Source organism: Taudactylus pleione, unplaced genomic scaffold, assembly GCF_031769625.1.
Source record: "Taudactylus pleione unplaced genomic scaffold, aTauple2 ptg000381l, whole genome shotgun sequence".
Taxonomy (NCBI): domain Eukaryota; kingdom Metazoa; phylum Chordata; class Amphibia; order Anura; family Myobatrachidae; genus Taudactylus; species Taudactylus pleione.
In genome coordinates this window covers 10085352-10097867 of record NW_028284782.1, presented here as the reverse complement: position 1 = coordinate 10097867, position 12516 = coordinate 10085352, and the positions used below count along the sequence as shown (strand labels likewise).

General features: G+C 46.0%; 1 protein-coding gene across 1 annotated transcript in view; it reads left to right on the top strand.

Moving 5' to 3' along the window:
- The window catches only part of LOC148507866 (uncharacterized), an 80004-nt gene extending 67690 nt beyond the window's left edge, over nt 1-12314 (top strand). The window contains exons 14-17 of the mRNA XM_088445522.1: nt 6494-6659; nt 10121-10279; nt 10408-10440; nt 12185-12314. Of these exons, the coding sequence (XP_088301648.1) occupies nt 6494-6659; nt 10121-10279; nt 10408-10440; nt 12185-12314 (488 nt within the window). The remainder of the gene's footprint in view (nt 1-6493; nt 6660-10120; nt 10280-10407; nt 10441-12184) is intronic.
- Nucleotides 12315-12516: the final 202 nt, after the last annotated feature.

The following is a 12516-nucleotide window of genomic DNA, read 5'->3' as shown; positions in this document are numbered from 1 at the left end:
GTAACGCCACCAAAGAAAAAACACAGCCCCTACTAACTATTCCAATGAGCTAGAATGTCAGATACGAAAAAACCTAAACCTTCCTCAGTGAGGTGCACTCCATCTGGCCTATATAAATGTGCCTCCTCATATCGAAGACGAGGATGCTTGATAGCACGCCCGCCCAAGCCAACCACAAACCGAGAGACTGCAGCATTCAGCTTCCTTCTTACTCTGTCTAGGGCCGCCCCACCTTGTGTACCTCGCCAGAACCTCCTTGGAATCATCTCAGACCAGCAAAGTTTAACCAGTGGTCAACGTTCCGCTACTAATTTCAAATCTCGCTTAATGGCAATGATCAATTCCACTCCTTTACACGTGCCAAGGTCATTACCACCCAAGTGCACGACCAGACAGTCAGGGGTCCCCCACTTGCTCTCTGACTACCATAGCAGGTCCAAAAGGCCGCTCCACCTAAAACCTCTCAACCCTATCCAACGGACCTTAAAATGGGCTAAACTGGCACCATTATGCCTGCCAGCCCAGTAAACAAAAGAATGCCCAACAATCCACACCCGGCAATCTTTCTCCAAAAAACCTGTGATGGGAAAAAACAGTATAACATAACATTAATAATTTTGAATTAACTATTAAACAAAACTTAAAACAGAACGAAAACATGGAAGGGGAAAAACTGAGTTGTCTAGGTGACCCAGATGGAGGTGAACAACACCAAACCTCTTTCTTTGAGGGCAAAGGTGAAAAGAACTCCAATCCCCCCTAGCGGCGGGTAGCATAAGGCACTGGGTTTCCTAAATAACAAACTCGCCAGGGGCGCCACTACTTCTGTAACTTATCGCCCCTTATATAACCCTTATAAGCTGAAGACTTCCCTCTACCCAAGTGCTTGATTGCCTCCGCGGAAGAACCTGATGCTGCAGCGCAAGTTGCCGCCCCAATCCTAAACGAATGGGAGTCGGCACATCCAAAGCTATCAAGCATCTATCGAAAACGCTTGCAAACTGGAACTTAGATAGAGGGGATAGATCTTCATGAATAAGCCATTGAGCTCCCCCTTTTGGACGCTGCTGATTATATTTGCTGGCTAGAGTGACCGGGCAGATGCTCAGCTCAGGGTGCGAGGGAACAGAAATCCAACGCCCCCGGCCCATCTGATCCGTTTTTGATTTTTGTATTTTTAACAGTATGGCACTTTCTTTAACTACAACATTACACATAAGCAACCCTGAGTTGACTGATGCTTTATTTTTTGCCACTAACTCCCCAACCCGTAAAGCGCCAAAAAATACCAGCACAAAAGCCAAACTAAACAAATTCGCCTCGAATTCACCTTTAGCTACTCCTGAGACTGCCAAAACTAAATCCCTCAACATACACACATCTTTTGGCCTACGGGAATCGGCCTGAGTCGCCTGTTCCCTTGCCCAGCCTCTCATTGCTTTAGTAATGATGAATGACTTCGTAGGATCAATCAAACCGTACATTCACGAGAAGTATGAAATGCCAGCTAAGGCGCCAGACATAGAAGCTTTTGAACGACCACTCTCATGCCCCTGCCACACAAATTCAGACATACTGACATGCAGCTCCTTACCCTTCCCGGATTTTGCAACAAAAACCTGCCATTCATTCCAAGCTGTGGAATAAGACCTCAACGTACCTGGCGCGAGTGCCCTCAGAGCGAGTCCTTCCATGCCGGATTTATGATCTGCCAGACAAAATCAGGACAAGGCAAACCATGAATCCTGGCAGCAGGTGCCAATGACCTAAACCTCACCCACTGGAACCGAGACAAGGCATCCGCTATCTCATTCTCCACACCAGGAACGTGCCTGGCTTTAAAATCAATGTTTCTCAACAGACAGACAAAATCGAAATGCCTAAGCAGCCTGAGCACTTGGGGGCAGACCGACCTCTGATTGTTAATGGCTTGGACCACCCCCAAGTTATCGCACCAAAATACTATACTCCGATTGCTAAACTTTGAAGCCCAGAGCTCCACCGCTACCACAATTGGAAATAGCTCCAACAGGAGTAAATTACGTGTCAAAACCCCCAAATGCCACGACTCGGGCCAAGCCTCAGTGCACCACTCCCCGCGAAAAAATGCTCCAAAACCTAATGCCCTTGATGCGTCTGTGAACAATTGAAGCTCGCGATTGGCTACAGACGAAGCGAGCCAAATGCGAACCCCATTGAACTCTCGTAGGAATCTTAACCATACCCTAAAGTCCTCCTTCATGTCCGCCGAAAGGCGGACCATGTGGCAAGCTTTTTTAACGCCTGCACAGGCACGCTCCAGCCTGCGGCAAAAAAACCCTTCCCATGGGAATGACGCAACAAGCAAAATTTAGCAAACCTAGTAGCGACTGCAGCTGCTTCAAAGTTATTTTCTTAACTGATGTAAAATGCAATAACAACTCGCTGATCTTCCGCACCTTTTCACAGGGGAGCCTGCATAAACTCAAATCAGTGTCGATTTCAATACCGAGGTAAGAGAAACTAGTAACAGGGCCCTCGGTCTTTTTGTGTGCAATGGGAACCCCCAATGAACCAAAAAGCGCCTTCACCGAAAATAGCAGGTCACTACAGACTGCGCTATCGGCCAGCCCAACCAACAGGAAATCGTCAAGATAATGAGTGACGCCCGAATGGCCAGTGCCTGCTTGCAGACACCACTGCAAAAAGGTGCTAAAACATTCAAAAAAGGAACAAGAAATAGAACAGCCCATAGGAAGACACTTATCTATGTAAATGGAATCGCCTATCCGGAAACCCATGTACTTAAATGATTTGGGATGCAAAGGGAGCAACCTGAAGGCCGATTCAACATCGATCTTTGCTAATAAAACCCCTTTACCAGAATCCCGCACGATACCAAGTGCATCCTCAAATGATTGGTATGTGACACTGCAATCGACCGGATCTAAAGCGTCATTAACTGACGCTCCTTCCGGGTAAGACAAGTGTTGTATTAACCTGAACTTTCCCTGTTCCTTCTTTGGCACCACGCCCAGCGGGGAAATGCAAAGATTTTCCACAGGCGGTGAGGCAAAAGGGCCACACATGCGCCCCAAACTCAGCTCCACCTCTATTTTTTCCGCCACAACCTCTGGAAAATCCCTAGCTGACTTAAGATTTCTTCTAGCTAAAACTAAAACTGGACGCACCAACGGTAACCTAAAACCTTCTTTAAAACCCTGCAATAGGAAGGCCACTTCCTCCTTAAGAGGATAACGCGTCAACCAACGCACTAATATCTCCAACTTAATTGGAGACACAGCTTTATTTAGTACCTGTACGCTGATCCCCTCTTCCTGCCGTGGAACCACCTGAGCGATTGCATTCCTTTGCAGGGTGACTTCCCCCACAAAGCATGCACACGTGCCGGTAGCGGCAACTGGCCCCTCTGCTACACTGGGCGTTATTAAACGCGTAGCACTTCCCCTTGCCTCCGGTATTATATCCGGGGCGGGCTGGAAAGGGATGTTTACGTCCCACCATAGGCTCGACGGCTGATCGGGTCTGCTGCGTTACCTCCAACCACACCTCCACGTCCTTGAACCCAAAACTAAAAATTTTCTGGCCATCCTGTTTTTTTCTAAACAGTTCATCATACTGCCTCCAAGCATTATGTCTAGCTGCGACCTGCATACCCTGCACTAAATGCAGGTACTTCAGCACATTCAGACATTCAGCTGGACGTGTCTCGATATAACAGGCAGCAAACACATATATACCAGTCAGCCAATTCTGATAGCTCCTCCTGGCCTCCTCAGCTGCCACACCCCCCTTTTTAGCTGCGTCTAACGCCTTCTTAGCGTCATGAGTGATGGCGAACATGTCAACATAATGACCTTTACGAATTCGCTCTCTAATTTTGGACCTAACTCCCCTTAATATTGCCGTGTTGGAGCAATGGACCGCATCCCCCGAAGCGTCTGGAGCCGAGCTGGCCGCTATACTACCCGCTCTCTTGGGACTCTTGCCCTTACCCTTCAACTGCTGCACAAAGTATTTCATGAGCTTGCGCGGCCTCTCCCCAGAACTAGAGGAGTCTGAAGACTCATCAGAGTGTGATAGCTGCGCAATTGAAGGAACTGCAATGGTCATCTCACCTGATCCAGACGCCGACGGGACCTCGGGGGCATGCTTAGAGGAGGAGGCTTGACTCTCGTTGTGCAGTGTGCCCACCGCGCTTACATCAGAGACGACATCCCTTGATGACTCAGATGCCAACGGCAGAATTAATGTAACCTGCGGGCTCGAGACATTTGCATTAGCAACGGGAGCCGATGGTGGACATACAGCAACAGGCGCGGGGGGTGCGCTCCGTGGCGGGGGAGTTAATGGGGGCTGCGTAGGTGGAGGAAATGCGGAAGGGGGGATTGCCGCACCAGCTGCAGGCGTGCGTGCTGCCCGGGATTAAAAAGAACCTGTTGGTGCATGGGTACAAAATTGCCTGGGGTGGTCATGAACTGCTGGGGAAAAAAACCCCGGCGCTTGCGCGTATGAGGTGGTATAAAATTGCCGGCTCGGACCCATGAACTGGTTTGGGATTGACTGCTGATATAAACCCTGGCTGAAGTAAGGTGAAAAACCAAATGGAGGGGTGGGGGCGGGGCGGGGCAGGCCCATGATTCAAGAACTGCTGCCCCGCAGCAGGTGGGGGGGTTGACATTGGAGCCAGCAATCTGGGCCAAGAGCCCCCATAAGGGGTAGCTCTATCCTGCTGTGCAAACGGCCTAGGGAATTGGTTGAAAGGGGGTTGGTGAAATAAATCTGCGGGCCCGCTATCTTGGATCCTATCATAGCCCTGCGCCCTAGGCGCTGTGGTAAACCTTAAACCTCCAGTCCCTGAGACAGAGAGGGGGGAATCTGAGGAGGTTAAAACCTCCTCAGCATCTAAAATGGTGCTAGTGCCCGGCGGAGCGATCTGGCGGGGAGTGCTGGGTGCGCTCTCCGCACTCCTCGCCAACCAAGACCGGAGACCGGATGGCGAAGGGGCGGGTGGGAGGTAAGCGCCATTGCTCCCCGCCGCTGCGGCCGCAGCGGCGGGTGTGAGGAGGGGGCCCGCGCGCACTGAAGTCAGGCGCGCACCCCGGGCAAGGGGAGAGGCTGCGGCGACCGTTAATGGTCTGGCCGCTTCAGCAAGGCGGCGGGGAGGGGGGCATTACGACGGGGACGGGGCATTGTAAGTAAATAAAGGGGGGAGTGGGAGGTCTGGGGATTATAGCAGACAGTAATGAGGAAAAAAGGGAATGGAAAGAAAAGAAAAAAGGGTGAAAAAGATTAGGAGGAAAGAGACAAAGGCTGAGTGAAAGGGAAAGAAAATATAGAGAAAGCTGTAAACTGATAAACTGTTTTGACTGGTACTTATCACACAGATCACAAAAGGTACTTGTCACTCTGATCTCAAAATGGCAAGAGGCAGTTAACTCCCCCTCCAGCCTTAAAATACAAATGCTAAACCCCGCCTCGACGGGGCAGCTAATAGGCTAACCAAATAATGATTGGCAACTGACCTCAACCAATACAAACTATCAACAAAAACCAGCTCTAACTAGTACTGTACCAAAATAAAAAACAGTGTGCTTATATCTTCTCAAGCTTATTCAAGCATTCGAATATATTTTTAATCATTTTGTCTGTCGTTTTAGCCAAACCTGGTTTTGTATTTAATGTTTGCTTACCAAACAATGGAGAAAAAATAAATAAATCTGATATTGGGCTATAGCATATAGCCTGTATGTTTGACAGTAGAAAATGATTCGATGAATAATGTATCCTAATATGTTTAGACCTTTTCAATGTTTAAGCTAATTTACTCATAGGAGTGATGTTTGCAATCTGCTATCAATAGATACTTTCATAATAAACTTGTCTATACTGTTTTTAATCATCCAGGACAAGTGATGATTTAACTTTGTTACCTCATTTTTCTTTTTTATTATACAAATTATAATATCCAGCTTTACACATTTTACAGTAGGTTTTTAAAATGAATACAATTTCACAGCTGAATTGCTGATACGACCAAAACTTAAACTCACTCCTCCAACAGGTCATGTTTTGAGGATTTCTGTCTGTGGAAGCAGATGGGATAATTACTCACCCAGCAAAATAGTTTAACTCACCTGTGCATGATTAAAGACATCCACAAAACATGACCTGTTGGTGATGCTTGCGGACTGGAGTTGAGAGCTCCTGCCATGCAGGTATTTTCTTGAGTTTTGTTCTAAACCGAATCAAATTCAACAAGAGTTTTGGGGTAGTAGCCTGGCATAGACATCTGTTGACTCCTCCATGCTGACATCTGTGTAGACAGCATAGGGGTCATTCACATACTAAGATTGTTTGGATAACATTTTAGTTACTCAATATAATATAGGCGTATGTGCTTTCTCTCAACTTTTTGTACAATTATGTTGAAGTTTAATGTTGATAGTTATGAGTTAGTAAAACCAGAATTATTGTGGTTATATCATTACAGGGCCAGGTATGATGAATTACCATCCTGTCTCCAATACTCCAAGCTCTTGGGTGACCACAATAAGCAAAGGAACCAATAGCCTTAGGGGACATAACTGGACACCAAGAAGACAACGGGATCGAGAGCTGGACAGAGTCAGGAACCAGAACTCTAATAACTACAAAATGTAAGTCTTCCTTGTTTAATGAATTGATGTAGTTTACAGTGTAGCCAAAACATGCAGTTGTGTCCTTTCTCATCTAGCCTCAATATGCCATGAAGTGCGATATGCCTGGCGTGAGTGAGCCACCTGGTCCCGCGAGACTCTTCTAACGCCTGGCGTTTTTTTGGCCAAAATGTGATGCAACTAGGATGCACCAGGAGACTGTGCATATTCATTTGATATGTGACACTTGTATATCTGTGCGACTGAGACTTTAATTGGAACTTGGTGTGGAAAAAAGCTGCTGCCTTTGCATCCTAGCACTTTGCATGCCGATTGAGAGACTTAGTCGCACACGGGTTGGGTACAGCATCCCGGCAGTCAGTGGGATCCCAACAGTGAAAATGGTGGCGAATTTCGTTAAGTATTTTTAGGCTAACCCTCACCCTAAGCCTAACTCACCCCTCACGCAGTCTAACTCTAATGCCGGGTACACACTAAATGATATGTCGTCCGATCTGGCTAGATCGGACGACATATCGGGCATATCGTCTAGTGTGTACCCTCAATGTCGTTGACGATGCGCGCTCCTGCATGTTGCCAACATCATCGCCCGGCGGATTTGAATGCAGGTCGAACGGGCGACATCGTTAACGAGGCAGTCGCTGCTGGCATCTGCGAGTGTGTATGCATCCGTCTATGCCAGCACCCTGCCGGGCCCGTCGCTTATGAGGTCGGTACACACTAGACATCGTCTCGCCTCGTTACCTTTACCCTGCAGCCTAAACCTAACAGTCCCATCCTGCAGTCTAATGCTGGGTACACACTATACAGATATATCTGCAGATGATGATCATTCATACACACTGAACGGCCATCATCTGCTTCTGGCCGCGGGTCCTGGCAGCCGGGGGTGGGTCAGGGGCATGTCCTCCTCCCTCCTCGTGGCCTTTGCTGCAAGTGTGCCCGTACACACTGGCCGATGGCCAGATATATCTGGAGATATATCTGCCATCGGCTCTGCAGCACAGCAGATGCATTATATCTGTGAACGACGTCATTCACAGACATATCACTGGTACACACTGGCCAATGGGCAGCAGATATATTGGCCGATAAATTGATCGGCTTATCCCTAAAGCTGGGTACACACTGAACAGATATATCTGCAGACCGACTGATTTGCAGATATATCTGCAGATGATGGTTGTACATACACACTGAACAATCATTATCTGTCATCTGGCCGGGGTTCGTGCCGCGACCCTCTCCCCGCGGCCTCCGCTGCAAGTGTACGGGTGGTCGGCTGACCGCCTGTACACACAGCACGATAGACAGATATAATCTGCAGATATATCTGCCATCGGCTGTGTTGCACACCCAACGCGATATGTCTGTGAACTATGGCCCTGATTCAGAGCCGGACGCTCTAACAGAGCGCTCGTTCTGAATCAGGGCCGTCCTTCTTGATTTTTAGAGCGGCCTCCTGGCCGCTCGCATAGCTGTGGGTGACCACCCACAGCTATAGCGAGCGGCCAGGAAAATGGTCGCGATGGTCAAGACCATCGCGACCATCGGGCTTGCGACGAGACCCTTGTGGTAGGGTCTCGTTGCCACAAGCCCTAGAATGCTTTCGGCTCAAACAGAGCCGAAAGCACTCCTACTGACATCACTTGTGATGTCAGTGGGGCCGGCCCCAGATGGTAGGCGTTCGTGCGCATGCGCACTGGGCCAACATTGACCCGCTGGTGAGCGCTCAGCGCTCGCGAGCGGGTCTGAATCAGGCCCTATGTCTTTCACAGACATATCACTGGCACACACTGGCCGACGGGCACACAATATACTGGCCGATCAATTGATCGGCCAATATATCTGCCAGTGTGTACCGAGCATAATTCTCCCCCTGTCGACATTCTGATCCGTCGGAATCCTGCCACCGGCATTCTGACCGTCGGGATTCTGAATGCTGACTGCATCTCGTCGTACACAGATATACAAGTGTCACATATCAAATTAATCAGCAACGTCTCCTGGTGCCTCCTAGTCACATTGCATTGCGACTTAGACATATTTTCTGCAAAAAAGACGCTCGGCACTAGCAGAGTCTCGCAGGACCAGGCGCGCCACAAGGGGCTGTTTGGTGCGACTGCAGCAAAGACAAGTGAGGACATATCTATAGTTGCAGTCTTATGCTTTTTTTTAGATGCATTTAACTAGAATCAGGCCTATTGTGTTCTTTAGAAAGAGTTACCTACTGATGTGCTGAAGATTAAATAAATCAGGCAAAAAAATACTTGCCACCAATACATACCTCTCTTCTGGGACATAAGTGAAGGGGGAGTTCAAGTTGGATGTTCAGGGGGGAGTCATGTTGTATTATCACAGCTCAACCATCTGCTGCACAGCTCTGTAATGGTGGAATCACACAGAGCAGTGGGGCTCAATATTGAATTTACCACCAATAAGGCCTTTAAGATCAAAAAGCACCCACTTCACGGGGGAAGTGGGTGAAATCTAGAAGGTTGGTCTACTCTCCTTGGAGTCTGGGAGAATTCTCCAAAATTCAAGAGAGATACTCTTGGACATTCCAGGAGAGATGGCAAGTATGAACCAACCTGTAGTCTATGAGGGCACTCATTTTAACACAGAACAATGCATTTCAGTCATAACAACTTTAAAGTGTGAGGGGATTTGCCAAACCACATATTTAAATGTTACCAGCAGTGTAGTGTAGTTATGTGAGGCACCTGTGATTTATGGAACAAGAATGGGTTATCAAACAAATCAGGATATGAAACAAAATTCATACAAGCAAGTTTACAGCGCCAACAGATGCAGCAGTGCAGTATACTCATAAAATATTCCACTAGTAATTGGTAAATTACATACTGTATAAGAGAACCACTCACACACAAAACTGGTACAATATGTATTAAACATATAAAGGGGCATCAGTGACTATTTTCTGACATCTCACACTAAGAGGATCTGTTTTTCTTTTGAAACTTTCACAATCCCTGAGGATTCTGCCTCATCTCTCCCCTTTGCAATAGAGTGGATGGGATGCAATCGGGAAACCAGCTGACGTGATCCCGACAGCCGACTTCCCGACTGCTTTATCCCAGCGTGGGTTAAATGACAGGCGTCTATAAATGACCATGCGGCCGGCGGTATTTCATACCGATTCCAGAATGGATATAGCAGCAAAGGAGTCACAAAATAAATCATCCTGTTTGGAACAAATCACCAGCATGAGATTATTTTATTTTGGAATTTTAAAATGTTATTGTATATAAAAAGGTCTTTCTACACTTTGATCTCCTTTCTGCTGAGTGTAAAAGAAGCGACTCATTATTTACGCACTTTCTGGTGTCCTGCAGTATTTTGCACTCCCTCTGAGACCCATTTGTTTGTTGTGGAAAGTAAATTGCATTGCTTCCTTCATCTTAACTGAATGTCTGATCTGCTTATGTTCACCATACAAGTGAAAGTGATCGTTACACAAATTACAGCCGGGGGAAAAGTTATGACTACGATCGCAAGTATATGCGAAGTCGTGAGCGCCCCTGGGAGAGAGAAGATAAACTCAGTGGCGAGCATCGACAAAGAGAGAAAGAGGAGAGCAGCAAGCACAAGTCTCGGCGGTAGGTTCTCTTCCTATGGATGCAGACATCATGGCAGCCAGAGCCACGTATGATACCAATCTGAGTGTTGTTTGTTTAAATTGTAAAATTTTGTATATTTAACATAATTACTTATTCTTTCACCGCAGACAATCTCCTGCAATAAAGAAACCGCCACCAAAGTAAGCTTCACTTACATGTGATGTGTTATAATTTTATTATTCTCATGACTGCAGTGCTAGAAATGTGAATTTATTTACTAACATTAATTTATATAGCACTAACATATTCTGTCGCCCTTTACAATTGGTAATAAAACAAGACTGGGTAATAACAGACAGACAAAGAGGTGAGAGGGCCCTGCTCACAAGCTTACAATCTAGAGGGAAATAGGAATTTGATACAGGAGAATAAGTGCTACATATTGTAAATGGTCCAACCAGATTGCAAATGTCCTTTATGGGATATATGATCCAGTCACATAGTAATGTTGGCCTGGGGTCAGTAGGTTCTGTGATTGTAGAAAGAGAACATAAGCAAGTTATGTGTGTACAGTGTAGATGGGTGGTAATTGGATAGAATAGCTTATAAAGGTTATGTGGTTAGTCCTGGAATTTGATAAGCTTGCCTGAAGAGGTGAGTTTTCAGGGAATGCTTGGGGATTTGGACACTAGAGGACAGTTTTGTTGTGCGAGGGTGGGCATTCCACAGAGTGGGTGCAGCCTGGAAAAAGTCCTGAATGGTAGAAGGTAATGAGTGTAAATGAGAGACGCAGATCTTTGGAAGAGCGGAGGGATTGAGCTGAGAGAGATTTTGAAATAAGTGATGTATTTAGTTGTAGTGTTTTGTATGCTAGCAAACGTTTTACTGGATCGATAAGATACAATAAAATACAGACAGCCAATTTAGGGACTGACAGAGGGGAGCAGCAGCAAAAGAATCAGTATAGCCGCTATATTCAGAATAGATTGTAGTGGTGATAGTCTGTTTAGGGGAATACCATTATGAAGACTAGTGCCATGTGGGAGATAATGAGTGCACAAATTAAAGTTTTGCAGTGTCTTGTGTGAGATAAGCGTTTATTTATTCTTATATTATTTCTTAGATGTTTGTAACAGAATTTGGAAACAGATTGAATGTGGGGAACACAGAGTCAAGGATGACACATAGGCAGAGGGCTTGGGAAAGAGGTTTGATTGTTGTGTTTTCAATAGAGATATAGATATGTGGAAGGAAACTTCTGCTGACTGGTGGGAATATTATTCGCTGATTGTTTGGTGCTTTATCTCTCACAGTTTTATCTCTCTCCAAGCTTTATTATATCTCCCTCCAAGTTTAAGGTGGTGAGAGGATATCCAAGATGAAATAGAAGAAAGACAGACATGGGCCATTAAAGAGAGTGTGGTATCTGGAGAGGATAAGTAAATATGTGTATCATCTGTATGCAGATGATACTGAAATCCTAATGAGTTTATTAGGTTTTCAAGAATATTGATAAAGATAGGGAAGGGCAGAGGACCTAGGACTGAGCCTTGTGGTGCTCCAACTTGTAAAGGAAGCAGAGAGGAGGTGGATCCAGGGAAACACCTGTGCTCCTATATGAAAAACAGGTGGAGTCCCTAAATACAGGTTTTAGAAAATGCTCTCCTGGGCTTGTACATGCTTGTGATTGTGAAACAACTGCTGTAGTAGTTTTATTGAGGATGCACAGCAATTCTCGGAAGATATTGCTGTGCAGCTGACCAGATATAGGATTTGCTGACCTTTACTGTACAATTAGAAGCAGTCTGTCTACCCAAAGCAGAATGCTATCAATGAGCTTTATTTTCACAAGCACTTATTTTATTTTTTTGCATCATGACCTCCTTAATGTACAGTAATATGTAATATGTTGATAATAGGGTAATAATGATTTCTGGAATTCAGGAAACAGGACAGTGAAGACAGAGAGACCCACCGAAGGCACAAGCACAAGAAGAGCAAGCGGGGGAAAGAGGAGAAGAGCGGGGATGAAGAGACTGCTACACGAGGAAACCACCGTGACCTCAGGGAATAAACAATGTTAGTCTTTAGGCCATGTATTGCCTAAAAGAGTGTACCTAGAGTAAAATGTCAGAAATGTGAGAGGGGACATGAGTATATGAGTTCTGGACAATGCTCTAGCAGCCATATATTAAATTCAGGGTTGCATAAAATTGGATTTAAAAAAAAAAAATCAAAAACTGATTTATTTGATTTAAATAGGATTTTTTTTATTA